We start from the raw sequence: 19,729 nt of genomic DNA, 5'->3' as shown, positions 1-19,729 counted from the left end.
ATCCCTGCCCACTTGCACCTGGCCTGCCCTTGTGGGCACATCGGGTCTCCGGAACCCCTGAGGGGTGGCATTGGCGTTGTCGCCTGCCTCCTCCTGGCTGCCCGGGACACCGTGTCCCTCCTGGCCAGCCTGGCTGCTTTGTGGTGGTGGGGCAGGGATCCTGGGTGTCTCCTGGGATGTGGCAGGAGTGGGGGTGGTGGTTGGCCCCGTTGTACCTGACGCAGGTGCTGCAGGTCGTTGGACACCAGAGGGGCCAGGTTGGTCGGGGTCGTCCACAGAGTGGTGAGAGTCGTCGCTGCCGGTGGGATCGGCCTCCCGCAGAGCCGGGTCCTGTGAGTCTTCCCCCCCAGTGTTGGGGGGTGAACCACAAGGTTGACCTGTGTGTGAGAGAGACAATGTTAATTTTGGTCCATGCAACATCCATGTTTCATCAGTTTCAAAGTTGGAACATTTCCTCTGGGAATTTGGATCTGTCTTGCATTCCACTCACAGTGCACTTGTGCATGGGTGTGTCCCTTGGGCACAGCTTTGGCGCCTTTAACTATGTGTGGCACAGTCTTACTTGCTGCGTCAAGTGTGACTGCAGTCAGCAGTGGAGTGGGCAGGTGTGGCGAACCGTGCATTGGCGCCTTCCGTGTTGCACTGTACGTGGGCACATAAAGTTGTTACACACACTTATATGATGCAGGTAGCTGTCGTTGTGCTCGTGCACAGGTTGTGACATGGCCCTGTGTTTTGCCATGGAGGAGAGGGGGGGTGCTGGCACTGGCCATCCTTGTCTACATGCACGCAGTCCACCTGCTGACGAGCAGACATTCCCACACATCACATGGCTGATTTGCTCTCCCTGTGTCTCCCTCCCTCTCTGTCCCCCTCTCCCTCCTTCCCTCTGTGTGTCAGCCTCCTCCCTCTGTCCGTCTCCCTGTGTCTCCCTCCCTCTCTCTCCCCCTCTCCCTCCCTCTCTGTCCCCCTCTCCCTCCCTCTGTGTGTCAGCCTCCTCCCTCTGTCCGTCTCCCGGTGTCTCCCTCCCTCTCTGTCCCCCTCTCCCTCCCTCTCTGTCCCCCTCTCCCTCCCTCTGTGTGTCACCCTCTGTCACCTCAGCCCAGCTTCCTGGGCACACACTGTTAGCAGATCTTTGAATGGCCCTTGGCTTGTTGATGTGAGTTTGTTTCTGATCTCCAGGCACCCATTGGGTGTAGTGTGTGTCTCTGCGCTGCTGCTGTGGTGGTGTGTGCTGCCACTCTTTCACAGTGTTGGCTGTTCATTAGCTGCTGTCATGTGCAAAACAGTGCCTTCACCCCCATGTGTTAATGCAAGGCGTCCGCCATTTGCTGGCGAGTCTTTCCTGTGTGGGGACACACTGTTTGTCTGGCTGTGACCTAGGCCATATGGGCAGAGGGCATTGTTGTCTGCTTCTGAGTTGCACTATGTGATTTTTTGGGCCCACCCTCCCGCCATCCGGGTTCCCGTGTCATGTGTTGGTGTCTTCTGTGGCCTGTGACTTGACATTGTCCAGCTGGGTGCATGGGGCATGGTGGCGCCAGTGGCATGTGCGTGTTCATGGAGAGTGGTTGAGTCATGCGATAGCTTGGGGTGGTTCCGTGCCTGTTTGTGAGTTTGGTTGTGGATGACGTTCCCCCCATGTGAGGTGCGTTGTTTGTGTACTCACCCAGGTCTCGGAGTCCTCCTAATCCTGCGACTGCCTCCACCGTCAGTATGGCCATCACCCTCTCCTCCCAGGGATGGTAGTGTACGGGTCTGCGGGACGGCCCTCCTCCAGTGACGTTGGCCTGGTTGTGTTCATCCGTCATCTTGGCTCGGACCCTCCTCCGCAGATCGTACCACCTGGCTTGGCATTCCTGCTTGTTCCTTCTGGTGTCCGCAACAGCATTCACAGCATCGACGATGGTCTGCCACATGGCTGTTTTTTCTGAAATGCTGGTCTGTCTGACCAATGTTCCAAAGAGCTGTGGCTCGACTCTGAGGATTTCATCGACAAGGACCTCCAACTCTCGGTTACTGAACTTTGGATTCTTGTTAGTGGGCATGGTGAGGGGTGTGGGTGTGGATGGTGGGGGGGTGGGTGTGGATGGTTGTGGGTGTGTGGGTGTGGTTGTGCAGGTGTGTGTGTGAATGTGATGAGGGGGTGTTTGTGAAGGTGGTTGTGTGAAGGTGTGCAAGTGTAAGGTGTGGTGAAGCTTCTAGTTTGGTGCTGTAGGTTGTCTGTGGGGTCTGGCAGCAGTGAGTCTGTTGCAAAGGCTCATGGTTTGTGTGTGTGGGCCCTTTTTATTGGTCCATTGGTGGGTGTGGCTGTGTTTGAAGTTTGGGTGGGTGTGTTATAAGGAGTGGTGGTGTTTGGGGCCTCTGTTTGTTTTTGGCAGCTGCAGGTCAGTGAATGTGTTGTTTTAGTGGTTGTTGGACATGTTTAGTGGCTTTGTGCCATTTGAATGGTGTATTCTTGTGTTGTTTTGGTTTGTCCTGGTTGTGTACGTGCATTTTTAGCGTGTGTACGGGGTGTACATGGGCCATTTTGTTGTACAGTGCTGTCCTTGTGTGTGGCTTGGTACGACTCGTACATGCGGTTGTGATGTTGGGGCCTGGGGTGCGCTCCGTACTTAGGAGGTTGTGGTGGGGGTACGACTCTGACGTACACGGGTGTACATACACGGGTGGGGGTACGACTCTAATGTACACGGGTGCACATACACGGGTGGGGGTACGACACGTACAGGGGTGTACATACACAGGTTGGGGTACAACTCTAATGTACACGGGTGCACATACACGGGTGGGGGTACGACACGTACAGGGGCGTACATACACAGGGGGTACGACACGTACAGGGGTGTACATACACGGGTGGGGGTACGACTCTAATGTACACGGGTGCACATACACGGGTGGGGGTACGACACGTACAGGGGTGTACATACACGGGGGTACGACACGTACAGGGGTGTACATACACGGGGGTATGACAAGTACAGGGGTGTACATACACGGAGGGGTATGACACGTACAGGGGTGTACATACACGGGGGTACGACACGTACAGGGGTGTACATACACGGGGGGTAGGACACGTACACGGGTGTACATACACGGGGGTACGACACGTACAGGGGTGTACATACACGGGGGTACGACACATACAGGGGTGTACATACACGGGGATACGACACATACAGGGGTGTACATACACGGGGGTACGACACGTACAGGGGTGTACATACACGGGGGTACGACACATACAGGGGTGTACATACACGGGGGTACGACACGTACAGGGGTGTACATACACGGGTGGGGGTACGACACGTACAGGGGTGTAAATACACGGGGGTACGACACGTACACGGGGGTACATACACGGGTGGGTACGACACGTACACGGGTGTACATACAGGGGGGGGTACGACACGTACAGGGGTGTACATACACAGGGGTACGACACGTACACGGGTGTACATACACGGGGGTACGACACATACACGGGTGTACATACAGGGGGGGTATGACACGTACAGGGGTGTACATACACGGGGGGTACGACACGTACACGGGTGTACATACACGGGGGGGTACGACACGTACACGGGTGTACACACAGGGGGGGTACAACACGTACAGGGGTGTACATACACGGGGGTACGACACGTACACGGGTGTACATACATGGGGGGGTACGACACGAGTGTACATACAGGGGGGGTACGACACATACAGGGGTGTACATACACGGGGGGTACGACACGTACACGGGTGTACATACAGGGGGGTACGACACGCACACGGGTGTACATACAGGGGGGGTACGACACATACACGGGTGTACATACACGGGGGGTAGGACACATACACGGGGTACATACACGGGGGTACGACACGTGCACGGGTGTACATACACGGGGGTACGACACGTACACGGGTGTACATACACGGGTGGGGGTGTACATACACGGGGGGTACGTCTCGAACGTTAGGGGGCTGGGGGGAGTGTTGGGCGCGTATGCGGGCACATGTCTCCATGGTTGCTATGGGAGTTCGGTGCAGACGGTGTTTTTTCCATACGGTTGTTACATCGGACGCACGGGATGGATCGTGATTCCTCGGTCGGACTTGACTTTTCACATTTGTACGGTAAATCGTCCGAGGACGTGTCGGACACATTTTCCGACCCGAGGACGTGTGGGGAATGATTCCCAATGCGATTCGTATGGTCTTTTTCCCATGCGAATCGTAGTTGGCAATTTGTACGGCACTTGTACGATTCGTACGGTAAAAAGACCGGATACGAGTCGTACGGGGAAAATTTTTACCGGATCGTGATCGGCACCAGAATTTGCAAAGGAACAAAATGAGGGGGTTCATTTTGCCATAGAAAAAGATAAAAAAAATTCTGACATGCAGACTGAACCATGCACTTTTAATACCCACTGCAGACTTCCTTGGTGAGCAGTAGCTTTACTACAGTGATCTAATGAGCAACTAGAGTGCTAACATTCAGAATGTATGGCAAATGTGTGACATATCAGAATACCTTCTTGATGGATTCAAAGTAAAAAACTGAAAGCATTTCCTACTGAGGAAACTGCAGTAAATGAGGACATTCATAACAAATAAATCTCCCAAGATATCCACCAGAGACAAAAGAGCCCAAATGCAGCACAAATACCACCCAGATGTAGCCCACGTGTAGCCCAATGACAGAAGTGTGCAAAACACTTTTTATTTTTTGTGCGTTTGCAATTTTATATAGTGCAGACTTGTCAGGTATTGGAATGTTTTACATGAGCATTGGTTACATCACACAAGAACAAATTCATTTTGGTTGTATATAGATATAGATATAGATATAGATATAGATATAGATATAGATATAGATATAGATATAGATATAGATATAGATATACATGCCACAATCCTGAACCACCAACGTCACGGCGATACACAGATACCGACCACAACGTGGGTTTTTCCAAAATGCAGTGCTTTCTTGCAGAAATTCTCAGCATCAATCAAATGTGTTGGCAAATGCCCAGCATGACGCGTTTTGACCGCATTACCACTGAAAAAACCACAGGTTTCAGGGACATTATAGTTAGTTGGATATTTCACTGGTACAAAACCAGAGAAATTCGGCCGTTATAGTTAGTTGACCTGACTACAACTCACGCCTCTGCAATGCACTGCTGATGATGTCACATATTACATCATTTATGACATGGTCAGTAACACCACTGATGACATCTGAAATGTCATCACTGGTGACATCATCTAGTGACTGTGCATTTCTGTACAGTTTAAATATATATATATATATATATATATATATATATATATATATATATATATATATATATATATATATATATATATATATATATATATATATATATATATATATATATATATATATATATATATATATATATAAATATATATATATATACCAAGTTGTTTTGAAGAATGAGTAGGTGTATAAGTGTCTGAATGGATGATTTGGTAGGTGCTTGACTAACTGCATAAGTGAGTGATATGCCGTGTCTTACTGAATGTATTGGTTAGTGATTAAACTGTGTGAATGTCTCTATCAGTCTCCCATTTGGTGTGTAAGTGGCTCCATGGGTTGGTGAGTAGCTACATGAGTGTCTATATGGGTTATTGATTGGTTGTCTGAGTATCTGTGTGGGTGCCTGAGTATCTGTGTGGGTGTGTGGGGTGTGTGTGACTCTCTGCATAGATGTGTGAGGGGGTGATTCAATGGGTGTATGGGTTCAAGGCAGCTGTGTGGGTGGGTGAGTAAGTGTATGGGTGTGTTGGTGAGTGAATGGATGTCTCAGTGTTACTTGTGTGAGTAACTACATATGTGAAAGGCAGTATATGTGAGTGTTAGAGTATATAAATGACTATATGTGAGAGTGAGTGATTGTGAGAGTGGCTGTATGGATGAGTGTGTGCTTGCATCAGTGATTGTATAAGAGAGTAAGTATGTGTTAGTATCTGTATGAATAAGTGGGGTGGTGTGTGTATAACTGTATAGGTGAGCAAATGGGAGTGTGATTGATTCTTTGTATGACTGACTAGGTGTGTGAGTAACTTTTATGGATGAGTGGCAGTGTGTGAGTGTCTGTATAGGTGTATGAGTGCATATGATAGTGCTGTATTGATGAGTGACTGCATGTATGAGTAACTGTATAGGTGAATGAGTGGACATGTGTGTAGACCTGGGAATCAGCGAGTGGGTATGTAGTAACTGGTTTTGGTGTGTCTATGGTTTAAAAAATGGTAGTCTGTATTTTAGAGTGGGTGTATCAAAGGTGATATTAGGGTATGAGGAGGTGCATTAGATTATCACGTGGATGGTGTCATCAGTCATGTCATCAGTGATGTCATTGAGATGTCATCAGTGATGTCATCAGTGATGTCACTGACCATGTCATGAATGATGTAATATGTGCTAAATCTTTTTTCTTTAACAACTCCAAAACTACTAGATGTCATTTGAGGTGTCAGCGATGTCATCAGCGGTGTCACTGACCATGTCATGAATGATGTAACATGAGACGTCATCAGCAGTGCATTGCGGGATTGTAAGTTACAGTTAGCTCAACTAACTATAATGGCCAAATTTCTCTGGTTTTATACGAGTGAAATGTCCAACTAACTATAACGTCCCTGAAACCTGTTGTCTTTTCAGTGAACTTCTAAGGTTTTTTAAATGCTAATTTCTAACTATAAAGTCCCTGAAACCTATGTTTTTTTCAGTGAATTTCTAAAGTTTTTTAAATGCTAATTTCTAACTATACCTACATAGGTAGGACATGTGCAAAAGAGAAAGAAAGCCGTATAAAGAAGCAAGAGAAATGCAGAAAGAGGCAACAGAAGTCCAGAAAGAGGAAGAAAGGTGCAGAAAGAAGCAAGAGATGTGCAGAAAGAACCAACAAAGGTACAGAAAGAGGCCTTGTTGCACAGTCATCCTGTGCCCTGGGCACCCCCTAACGTTTTGCTGACTGGTATTGGTGGTACCTGACTCTGACTGACCCTGGGCTCTGCCTAACCAGGCCCAGAGACAGTGCTGTGATGAAAGACAATTATAATACAGTGAAAACACCTACATACACTAGGGTACACTATGGGTTGGAGTACCCTGTGATAGGCATGATCTCCCCTGTAAGGCCCTAGTACATAATAGGGCAGGGGGATTAAAACTACCTCTAAGACCATAGCATATAATAGGGCATGGCATTTTAGAGGCCAGCAGATCTTTTCTGCACTTGCATGTGTGTACTGCTGAGCCTGAGGTCAGTTTAAAAGTAGCCCTGTGTGTGCAGAAAGAGGCAAGAGAGGTGCAGAAGGAAGCACGATAGGTATAGAAAGAAGCAAGAAAAGTGCAGAAAGAAGCAAGGGCAGTGCAGAAAGAACCAATAGACATGCAAGAAAAGGAAAGAAGGGTGCAGAAAGAGTCAAGAGATGTGCAAACAAAGAGAAGAAGGGTGCAGAAAGAAGAAAGAGAAGTGCAGAAAGAGACAAGTGAGGTGCAGAAGGAGGTAAGATAACTGCAGAAAGAGGCAAGAGAGTTGCAGAGACAGGCAAAAGGGGTGCAGAAAGAGGGAACAGGTATGAAGACAGAGACATGAGAGGAACAGAAAGAGGGAAGAGCAGTACAGAAAGAGGCAAGAGGGATGCAGAAATTTACAACAGAGGTGCAGAAAGAAGCAAAAGCAGTGTAGAACGAACCAATAGAGGTACATAAAGAGGCAAGAGGGGTACAAAAAGAGGCAAGAACAGTGGAGAAAGAAGCAAAAGAGGTGCAGAAAGAGGGAAGAGAGGAGTAGAAAGAGGCAAGAGAGTTGCACAAAGAGGGAAGAAGGGGGCGGTAATAAGCAAGAGGGGTGCAGAAAGAAGCAACAGAGGTGGAGAAAGAAGCAAGAGAAGTACATAAAGAAGTTTCAGAGGTGCAAAAAGAAGCAAAAAGGATGCAGAAAGACATAAGAGGGATTTAGAAAAAGGGAAGAGAGGTGCAGAAAGAGGGAAGAAGGGTGCAGAAAGAGGCAAGAGGGGTACAGAAAGAAGCAAATGTGGTGCATTAAGAGGCAACAAACATGCAGAAAGAGGAAAGAGAGGTGCAGAAAGAAGAAGAGCTGTGCAGAAAGAAGCATCAGAAATACAGAAAGAGGAAAGAGAGGTGCAGAAAGAAGCAAGAGCAGTACAGAAAAAAACAACAGAGGTGCTGACAGAGGCAACAGAGGTACAGAAGGAGGCACGAGGGTACAGAAAGAAGGAACAGAGGTACTGAAAGAGGCACGAGGGGTACAGAAAGAAGAGAAGTGCAGAAAGAAGCAACAGAGGTACTGAAAGAGGCATGAAGGGTGCAGAAAGAGGCAAGAGAAGTACAGAAAGAAGCAAGAGAGATACAGAAAGAGGCAAGAGTGATGCAGAAACAGGAAATAAAGGTGTAGAAAGAGGCAAGAGAGTTGCACAAATAGGGAAGAGGGGTGCAGAAAGAGACAGGAGGGGTGCATAAAGAATTAACAGAGGTGCCAAAAGAGGCAAGAGAGGTGCAGAAAGAAGCAAGTGAAGTGCAGAAAGAGGCAACGGATGTGCAGAAAGACGCAAGTGAGGTGCAGAAACAAGCAAGAGAACTGCAGAAAGAGCTAAGAGAATTGCTGAAAGAAGCAACAGAGGTTTAGAAAAAAGCAAGAGAAGTGCAGAAAGAGGCAAGTGAGGTGCAGAAAGAAGCAAGAGCAGGGCAGACAGAACCAACAGAAGTGCAAAAAGAGGCAAGAAGAGTGCAGAAAAGGTAGGAGAGGCGCACAAAGAGGCAAGAGAGGTACAGAAAGAGACAGGAGGGATGCAAAAAGAAGGAAGGGTAATGCAGAGAGGCAAGAGAATTGCTGAAATAAGCAACAGAGGTATAGGAAGAAGCAAGAGAAGTGCAGAAAGAGACAAGTGAGGTACAGAAAGAAGCAAGAGCTGTGCAGAGGGAACCAACAGAGGTATAAAAAGAGGCAAGGGGTGCAGAAAAAGGTAGGAGGAGTGTACAAAGAGGCAAGAGAGGAACAGAAAGAAGCCAGAGGGTTGCAGAGAGAAGGAAGAAAAGTGTAGAAAGAGGCAAGAGAATTGCTGAAAGAAGCAACAGAGGTGTAGAAAGAAGCAAGAGAAGTGCAAAAAGTGGCAAGTGAGTTGCAGAAAAAAGCAAAAGCAGTGCAGAAAGAACCAACAGAGGTGCTGAAAGATGCGCGAAGGGTGCAGAAAGATCAAGAGAAGTGCAGAAAGAAGCAACAGAGGTACAAAAGAGGCAACAGGGTGCAGAAAGACGTAAGAGGGATACAGAAAAAGGCAAGAGAGGTGCAGAAAGAGACACGAGGGTTACAGAAAGAAGCAAATGAGCTGCAAAAAGATGCAACAGACGTGCAGAAAGAGGGAAGAGAGGTGCAGAAAGTGTGAAAAGATGTGCAGAAAGAGGCAAGAGAAGTGCAGAGAATTAAAGATATGTACAGAAAGAAGCAACAGAAAAGCAGAAAGAGGCAAGAGAGGCACAGAAAGAAGCAAGAGAAGTGCAGAAATTGGCAAGTGAGATGCAGAACAAAGCAAAAGCAGTGCAGAAAGAACCAACAGAGGTGCTGAAAGATGAGCGAAGGGTGCAGCAAGATCAAGAAAAGTGCAGAAAGAAGCAACAAAGGTGCAAAAGAGGCAAAACGGGTGCAGAAAGATGTAAGAGAGATACAGAAAAAGACGAGAGAGGTGCAGAAAGAGGGAAGAAGGGTGCAGAAAGAGGCAAGAGGGGTACAGACAGAAGCAATTGAGGTGCAGAAAGAGGCAACAAACATGCAGAAAGAGGAAAGAGAGGTGCAGAAAGTAGAAGAGGTGTGCAGAAAGAGGCAAGAGAAGTGCAGAAAAAGAAATGTGCAGAAAGAAGCATCAACAGAGGTGCTGAAAGAGGCACGAGGGGTGCAGAAAGAAGGACGAGAAGTGCAGAAAGAAGCAACAGAGGTACTGAAAGAGGCATGAAGGGTGCAGAAAGAGGCAAGAGAAGTGCAGAAAGAAGCAAGGGAGATACAGAAAGAGGCAAGAGTGGTGCAAAAACAGGAAAGAGAGGTGTAGAAAGAGGCAACACAGTTGCACAAATAGGGAAGAGGGATGCAGAACGAGGCAAGAGGGGTGCAGAAAGAATTAACAGAGGTGCCAAAAGAGGCAAGAGAGGTGCAGAAAGAAGCAAGTGAAGTGCAGAAAGAGGCAACAGAGGTGCAGAAAGACAGAAGAGAGGTACACAAACAAGCAAGTGAAGTGCAGAAAGAGCTAAGAGAATTGCTGAAAAAAGCAACAGAGGTTTAGAAAGAAAGAAGAGAAGTGCAGAAAGAGGCAAGTGAGGTACAGAAAAAAAGCAAGCACAGTGCAGAAAGAACCAACAGAGGTATAAAAAGAGTGCAGACAGAAGGACGGGAAGTGTAGAAAGAGGCAAGAGAAGTACAGAAAGAAGCAACAGAGTTGCGAAAGCAGCAAAAAGGGTACAGAAAGACATAAGAGAGATACAGAAAAAGGCAAGAGAGTTGCAGAAAGATGGAAGAAAGGTGCAGAAAGAGGCAAGAGGGGTACAGAAAGAAGCAAATGAGGTGCAGAAAGAGGCAACATACGTGCAGAAAGAGGGAAGAGAGGTGCAGAAAGTAGAAGAGATGTGCAGAAAGAGGCAAGAGAAGTGCAGAGAATTAACGATATGTGCAGAAAGAAGCAACAGAAATGCAGAAAGAGGCAAGAGAGGCACAGAAAGAAGCAAGAGTGGCTTGCACACCATTAGTACCAATGTAACACACACATTTAGCAATAAGTAACAGGCGAGCGTTCTAGGTTTGCAAAGGGCCTTCCACCATGCTGTAACACTTGTCACTGTATTTTTGTAACGTTTGAGCCATTTGAGCTAGAAACAAGGCTTTTTTTGTTCAAATCTGTAGATTAGGGAGCAGATGATGGATTATGTGGCTAATGCGGAAAATGTTTAATTGTGTGAAACTCGGAGCAGCCAAACAGTTCCATAATTCCAGTGGCCCTGCTCATACCTCTGACTTGGTCCACAAGTGCTCCTCAGTGATTCCTTCTTTTTGTCTCACTGAGTTCATAGTTGAGCTTCTATAGAAATGAGGAAGACTAAACCTGAGGTTACCACGCCAGAACACCACATAATTACTCTCCATAACACATCATCCAACTCTACATAATTCCTATACACTAAATACCACATAATTTCTATCCACGTAATTTCACTGCACAACGTACCACATAATTCTACTACACACATCGTACATCCACTCCACTCCAGAAAAACATTATTAAAAAACTTTTACATTTACAATGCCAATAGCTCTTACTCTCGCAAATGCAAACCCTATTACTTTGCAAACACTTCTTTAAATAGTAGTCACGTTTGCAGAGTGGTGGAGAAAGGGTGCTGGGCCTCCGACCAGCACTCAGGAATTCCGCTGCGTAGGATTTACAGGAGGTACCAGAAGGGCTTCTTGACCCCCAAAATCCCTCAGGAGTAAAGTGGACTTCATCCGCCATCCCGTAGTCTGCCAGGAGGCCCGGTTGCAGAATGATGGAGAAATGGGGCATTGCTGCCTAAGACGTCTTAGCAATCCTACTGTATGGGACTTACTGGAGTTAACAAGAGGGGTACTTGGCCCCCAAGGACATCCTTGGGGGCCAACTACCCCTCCTATTACCTCCAATAAGTACCACACAGCAGGATTGCTAAGTTCTCATAACAGGCCATGCCCCCTTTGCCCACCACTCTGCAAACACGCTCCCTGGCATGCTCTTGGAAGGGGAATGTTGAAGTCCCCTTCGCTGCTGGGGGTCCTTTAGGGGCCAACTAGCCTACCTCGTACCTCCAGTAAGCCCCACACAGTGGGATTACTGAGTGGTAGACACCGGCCACGCTCCCTTTTGCAACCATTCTGCAAACAGAATCCCTGGCGCGTTCTAACTTGGGGGATTAAATCCCCTTGAATACTGAGGATCCCTGGGGGCCAACTAGCCCACCAGGTACCTCCAGTAAGCGCCACACAGCTGGATTTCAGAGAGGTGGTCCGAGGCCACGCCCCCTTTTTACACCACTCTGCAAACAGGCCAAATCCAGCCAGATGTGTGAGGATGCACATTAAGGAAGGGGGCGAAAAGTTAGACAATTGGATGTTTTACTCCAGTAGACCTCACAGCAGATACCAAACGTGTGTCCATGTTAAAGTTAGCCCTCTAACAGACCTGATGCTAGGCCCCCACTCCTAAGTAGCCACAGTAATGGCCACGGAGAACCCAAGATTTTTTAGCTGTAGCCTAATGTTTAGATGGAACATGTTTCAGTTTATGTCTAAGGATGGGAGGGAGGGGGGTTGAGGGAAGAAGAAAGCAGGTTGTGAAGCCCTAAAGGGTAAGTATAATTAAACCTCAGAACTCAAAAATACTCTGAGCCACATAGAATCCATTGCAGACCCCCGACAATAATAAAACTTTGCCGATACCTGATCAGTCTGGAATAACCTTATTGCATTTTTTATTTGATTACATGTGGTCATTAAACTATCTGCACAAAGCTGCTTACCTAGTGTCCTAATAATAGCAAAATGATGTCTGAACATGGGCACTACGTGTAGCACTAATAATTCCAGAATGGGGGCTTTCAGTCGATCTGGACTCAGTATCACTCAATTTATTCACAGTAATCCGTTGGTTTTCATATCACTCCTGTTCTACGTTGTTTTTAGGTTCCTTTTAAAACCACCCTTAGAGCTAATGCTTTGTGCAAAATAGCTTTTTAAGGGGAAGAGTCACACGTTGTGGCCAACAAATAAGGCTACCTTCTGCACATGTGGATTTTGAGGCTATCAAACCAGGTTTTATGGCGCTTGAATATAGGCAATGTGAGACTGCTGTCACATATCAGTTGTGGTTACTTAAGCAGTTTTCTTAGAGTGAATCTTCTATAAAGTATCTGTTTATTTCACCAGCTCATCTTTATTATCCAAAGACAATGCAAGAAGTGATGGTCCCACTCATTGACCAACCAACCTGCGATCGTCTCTATCACATAGGGTCCTATGTGAGCTCCATGAAACCTTTAATCCTCAGCGACATGATATGTGCCGGCTATGTGAATGGTGGAAAAGATTCTTGTCAGGTGAGTGAATGTGAGGTATTAGTTTAACTATTTCTCATGAAGTAGCAAGTGACCAAGAATGTGTGATGTTTAAGAAACTGATGATGATCTGACCATGCATTATAAATAGGGCTCCCGGTTTTATGGTATTTATATTTTTGTCATTTCTGTCTGTATTTATCCATATTTATTTTTTACTAATTTTACCTGTATGTATCCATATTTATTTTAGGTTTTGTGAAAAAATTAAGCTGAAATGTGTATATTTCTGCATTTATTTAACCGGTTAATGTTCACTTGTGCCTGAACGCCTGACATGTTTCAATGATATATATACACACTCAGATGATAAAATATGCACCTATAATGAAACATGCACATTTTAGTATCATGGTTGTGCAAATCTACTGCTGTTTAAGGCTCTTTACTAAAATTCCTGTGGTTTTGTAATCTCCTTGGCTGTCAATCTGCACAGCTTTTGGCCTTGCAGTCATGATTGACAACATTCAGAATCACTCGAAAACTACCCAATTTCTGTTTTTATCCACATTTAAAAATAAATACAGACAGGAAAATAAATGGTTTTCTGTCTGTATTTATCTGTAAAAATCAGTAAAAACAGAAAACAGGGAGCCTTAATTATAAAGAATAAACGATCCCCTGCTGACCCTTAATACATACTGCAATTTACCTCAGAGTTCGACTATCTTCTAAATTAACTCCTTGGTCACTTGGAATAACCTTATAATGTAGATTAGCACATGAGGGGGATATTGTGAAATGGCCATCAAGTCAAAGAACTGCCTTTGCAGGCTATATTTAATATTACAGGCCCAGAAAGTTGGCTGGCAAACTACCAACATCCCCTCCTCTGTTCTTGGCAGATAGGGATCACATTTATCATTTAACAGCCCTTCCCAACCATACATTCCAGTAGTGTACCCATTTATGTATGGACTTCAGGTGAAAAAATCCACAACTTTAGCTTTTTTTATGACTAAATACATGCTGTACAATAGACAAATGTTAATGAACATGTACTGCACTCTCGTTCACTGTGATCAAAAAGCATACGTGAATCGTACACTAGGAAATCACCTCCCCCAGGGCACATCCCTAAAAACAATGTCTCATGGAACTCTTTCAAAACCTCTGAGGAAAGTGACAGTCTCAAAACTTCTAGCAGCTCTGAAACCCTCAAACCTCTGCATCGTCCCTCTACCTGCCAATTTCTTCAATGAGATCAAGAAATCTATTCCACCACTTTAGACCCATTGTAAATGCTTGTCTACTTCAAGATACTATCCTTGACTGCCTAAAGTCTGTTTCCCCCATCCTAAAAAAAACAATGGCAGACCACACTGGCCTAAACAAATTCTGCCCTATCTCCAACATTCCAACTCTGGTGAAGCTCCTTGAAAAATGTGTACACATTCAACTCTCTTAGCACATTGAACAATTTCATCTATTTGACCAATTTCAATCTGGCTTACGTTCGGGCATAACATTGAATAGGTTCTTGCACACATTGTGGACTATACAGCAAAAATTTGGATCAGAATGATTCATGCCTCCTATTCCCCCTTTTACCTATCTCCGGCATTCCATGTGGTTAAGCAAGATAACCTACTAGAGTTATTTGAGCATAGGATGGGATTATCAGGATCCATCCTAAACTGTTTTGCCTCATTTCTCCAAAACAAAACTAAAAGATTCAAGGCTAATCAGTCTCTATCTAAGACCACTCTGGTCACATTAGAGGTTTCACAGGGCTCCTCCCTCTCACCTACTCTCTTTAACTTGTTCATGGAGCCTTAATGGAAACTTTGAGTTTATCCAGCATCCACTGTCACAAATACGGTGATGACACCCAATCATACCTGAATGTCTCCGGCCAATAGGACATCAAGTCCCTCATCCTAACTCTACAAAAAAAACTAAATTGGCTTACTTGCAAGCAACTCAAACTAAACACTCTAAAAACTGAATTCCTCCCAATCCCCCTCCCAAACAGTCACCCGTCGTTGAGAAATGGTTGAAGCAACAAACAGCCCTCAACTTCTTGCTACAAGTTATCGATCCTGCTAGATCACTGGGATTAACTCTCAACAAGAACCTTAACAAGCAGAAGTACATCAGTGCTGCCACCAAACAAGTAAACCTCCAAAAGAACATCCTGAGAAAATAAAAACCCTTCATCCCCCTCAATGAGTTCAAGTCTGTCTATTAAAGCCCTAGTGATTCCCAGGTTAGACTATGGAAGTTCACCCCCCTGAAGCTTGCCCAGATCTCAGATGGCTCCTTTAATGGCCTCCCTTAACTCTGCTGCAAGGCTCATCACAGGATCAAAAAGAAACAACGAAGGTTACCTACTGTGCCAGAGAATGCCCGAAGTTCTACAAGGTGTGGGCACCCTGGCTAAAACGATACGATTAGAATATAGGGGTAAACGATGGCCTGCCCCAGCTAACACAGCGCCCGTACTGTACTACCTGTCTTTATGAATGAATAATATGAGAACATTGCCAATGTACTGTGCTATTGCTAACTTGAATGATGGTGTACTTACTCCCTATGTCAATGGTTCCCGATGCATTGTTGAGAAGATTGTAATGCCTGCAGAAAATATTTATAAAAATATTTATTAATTAAAAGAAAAAATCACATCACTAAAAATTTGAAATCCCTCCCTTATTAAGCAAGAACACAGCAAAAAGTTGCCTGCATGACCCATAAAGCCCTACACTTCTACACTTTCATACCCCGAGATACCTCGCTCAGAAACTGGAACTTTCTGGCAGCTTCAGATCCTACAGAAGCTCTAGCACCTTGTTTTTGAAACTGCAGAGATTCTATAAAAATAAAACCTTCAACCAAGCCTTCGCTGGCATCACCCCGAGAATTTGGAACTCTTTGCCCCTTGAAATCAGACTTAATCCCTCAACTGCATCTTTCAAGAAAGAAGTTAAAAATGTCTGCTCTAGAACCTAGGAACTCCTCTCTCTGAAACTATCAACGACAAGCTAACTAGACTCATGTCTACTGTCCAATGTCACTTGTTATGTTATTGATTTTGATCTATTGGTCTTGACACTGAGGTGATCTCTCCCTCTTCTGGGGAGTTGCCTTATCCTGTATTGTTCCTGACTATGATATTATTGGTTCTGTATTTCTCTTCTCTCTTAACATTTCGAAAGCACTAATACCCTAAAGGGTCATGTTTGCGCTGTATAAAACTTTTCAAATAAAATATAAATAAATAAACAGTTGTTAAAGAGGAGACAAAGTGGTTGGAAATGCTTTTCAAGTCTATACAATTTATTTTCTTTTAGCTACAATATGGATTCATACATATACTCATCATCATCATCAACTTTATTTGGTTCTTACAAGAAAATCATAAAAGTTAAACAAACACCATTAAAAAAGACTCCATCAAATAATGTAACACAAACAATATATAATACAGAGTTAAATAGCAAATATATTTGATGGATCCATAGTAAAAACAATTTCATATTACCACGGTAAACCATAAAAATTAATCGCAGCTGGACCTAAGCCTAATTGCAGCCATAAAAAAGCTAAGAGTGTGTAATACTGAGTTGCTTGAAAGCAGTTGTAAAAATATAAAAGCTGGTATAACCTGCTTAAAACTAGCTTTCTCAAGAATGGAAATAATAAAAGACTTTCTTGGAGCCTCATAAAAACTGCAAAACATTAAAAAGTGAATCATATCCTGAGGAGACTTTCCGTCGCAGCCACAGTGTAAGAGCCACTGCCCTCTATATGCACCACGGGGATGGGCTGGGCTAGGAGATAATGAAAGAGGTCCAGACTAAACCGAGTCAGTTAAAAATGGTTGTGAGCACTTTTAAACCATAAGAGATAGGGCTCTGTAAATGGCACCGTCTTTAACAGGAAATACCTATGAACACTGGGCTACCACAACTCCTCTTCTTCCCTGGCCCATGTGCGTATTTTGAAGACGTTCTCCTTTATCCTATTCATATCCCTTCTACATAATCCCTTTGGATTTTCAAATAGATCAGCCCTTCCCATACTGAAAAGACTTTCTATGATATACTTTAACCAGCAAGTACGGTTAGAACAGTCAAGGGAAAGACAATCCCTCAGGATTTCTTCACTTAGGTTGCTACCTTTTTCATCCAGGTTTTCATCCACAATGACAATGGATGATAGGCCAGCACATCTGAAAGGAAAGCCATCTCAAGTTCTCCGTGGGCTATAAACGATGGTATACACTGGGGTAAGCAGAGAAACCATCTCAGAAAAGTGCTTTCAACAGATTGCAATATGTTGTGCTCGATATAAACCCAAATCTCACTCCCATGGGTGACCTTCGATATACATTTTGCTTTGTAAATCTGCAAAAGTGCCCCGATCGGTCTACTTCCTAATCTGGATGCAAAGTTAAGAACAGCTGCAAAAACCCTATCTTTTGACTTGTCAAGGGGCCCCAATTCAGGGCTACATCAAACACCACCCCTAGGTAAGAAGGCCGTCAGTAACCCCCACCAAAAAAGTGCAGGGATTAGCTGGACACTGGCTCACCTGCATGATAAATGATTTGCTGTTATTAAGTAACAATTCCAAATCCTCCATTAAATGTTCAAAGGAGTTCAATAAGCATTGTAGACCCTTAACTGTCCTCGCCAGAAGGACAGCATCATCAGCATACAGAAGGACAGGCAAACTGTGCTTGCCAACCGGAGGGGAGTCAATATTTAATTTCAAAAGGGCCTGCTCCAAGTTATTAATTTATAAATTAAAAAGAAAAGGGCCAGGAAACACCCTTACGGACTGCTCTCTGTATACAAAACTCACGGGATACTTTGAGATCCTTAGAATAGCGTACTACAGCTTTGGTGTCACTATGGCGATCCCTTAAAAATAGAACAGTGTCTCTATTGATGCCGATAGAGAAAACTATCTGCCAAAGCTTGGATCTGTGAATGCTACCAAACTCGGAAGACAGATCCATGAAAGCTAAGTAGATGGTGCCAGTACGGGCTACAGTATACTTGTTCAATAGCATGGACAAATTAAAATTCTGGTCCACCGTTGAACAGCCCGGTCGAAAACCATATCGGACCTTGGTCAGGATATTATTGTCATCTACCCAGCTAGTGGGCCTGTCAAGGATCATGCGGCCCACCACCTTTACAACAGAGTCCAAAAGGAAGATGGGCCTATAACAGTCAGTGCGGACCTGATCTCCCTTTTTAAAAACTGGGACAGTGGTAGATAATGCCAAAGAAGTTTGGTCAGCCAATTATGACCACAGAATTAATAGTTGCAGTGAGTACAGGTACCCAAATGTCCAGGTTAGAAATATAGAGGTCTGATGGAATCCAATCAGGGCCTTATTTTTAGTTAAACTCATTATACCTGCTCTTCCCGCTTGTGCACTAAATATGATCCCAGATTTACCCTCACTAGTCGTTCAGGTTGGAACATGTCCTCAAAGTGACTTATCCAATCATCCATGAAAATATTGTCATCCAGTGAATTTGCTCTGTCTATGGCTCAAAATGGGCTATTGATGATGCTCCAGAACTTAGAGGTATTGCGCACAGTGCTGGCCTCTACCAGGTCTTACCAGGCCTCCTCTTTTAGGGCAGACTTATGCTTTGCCAAGGCAGCCTTATATTGGCTGCAATACCTCTTGACAACCAGGGAATCTCTTGGTGTGGTGCTCAAAGCTCAAAGCTTCCTTCAATCTCCTGGAGGGGCAGGAGTACTCAGAGTCAAACCATCTCAGACCTGTGTAAGAGGGGGACCTGCCTGAGGCCTGCAGTAGATTGGATATAGCTCCTGACGTGCTTCCAAAAGCCTCCAGGATGCCTGAAGGTTTTGCCGCCCTGTCTGAGCAAGTGGGGAACTCCTTGGCACACTGGGTGAGCAGGGACTCATAAACCTGGTCTGGTATATTCTGTACCCACTTCAGTCTCCTCCCCCGTCCATGGCTGTCAGTGCCCCCCTTGCTCCATTATTGGCAAAACATTTTACCCAGGGCCATCCAGTTGAGACACACACCAGGTTATGGTCCCTGTACACGCTATCCTTTATAATAAAATCAAAAATATAAGAAAAAAAAAGTGTAGAAACAAAACTAAAATCAATAAAAGACTCACAACCTCTCCCAGTAAAAGTGGGGACAACATCCTTTTTGTCCGGGGGAAGCTTATTCATAGCAGACAAAAAATCAAACTCATTCAAGATGTTGTTAAGATAGAGCCCAAATGCGTTGCGTGCACACCACATGTCCTTAACCCCCCCATATATGGACATTAAAGTCACCTGCAATGAGAACATTCAAGCAAATCTGCTTCCTCCGGGTCATGTTTCTCAGACAAAAACCCAGCTGTTTAATACTGCATATTTCTGAAGGACTAACTACCGTGTTATAAACGTTTGAAAGCAATAACTTATTTTTCCCCCTAAATATCGACACCTGTAAGTTGGGGTAGTCTTGAGGCAACATGACAGAGCTGACTTGGACAGCTAAAGAAACAAAACTGGCCAAACCCCCCTTCACTCTTCCTGATGTAG

General features: G+C 44.9%; 1 protein-coding gene across 1 annotated transcript in view; it reads left to right on the top strand.

The window, feature by feature from the left end:
- Positions 1 to 19,729, top strand: part of LOC146811663 (serine protease 27-like) — a 275,582-nt gene that overhangs the window by 240,970 nt on the left and 14,883 nt on the right. The window contains exon 5 of the mRNA XM_085618635.1: positions 13,005 to 13,174. Within this exon, the coding sequence (XP_085474761.1) occupies positions 13,005 to 13,174 (170 nt within the window). The remainder of the gene's footprint in view (positions 1 to 13,004; positions 13,175 to 19,729) is intronic.

This window comes from Triturus cristatus, chromosome 7, assembly GCF_964204655.1.
Source record: "Triturus cristatus chromosome 7, aTriCri1.1, whole genome shotgun sequence".
In the NCBI taxonomy this organism is placed as follows: Eukaryota; Metazoa; Chordata; class Amphibia; order Caudata; family Salamandridae; genus Triturus; species Triturus cristatus.
This window is presented reverse-complemented; position numbering and strand designations above follow the sequence as displayed.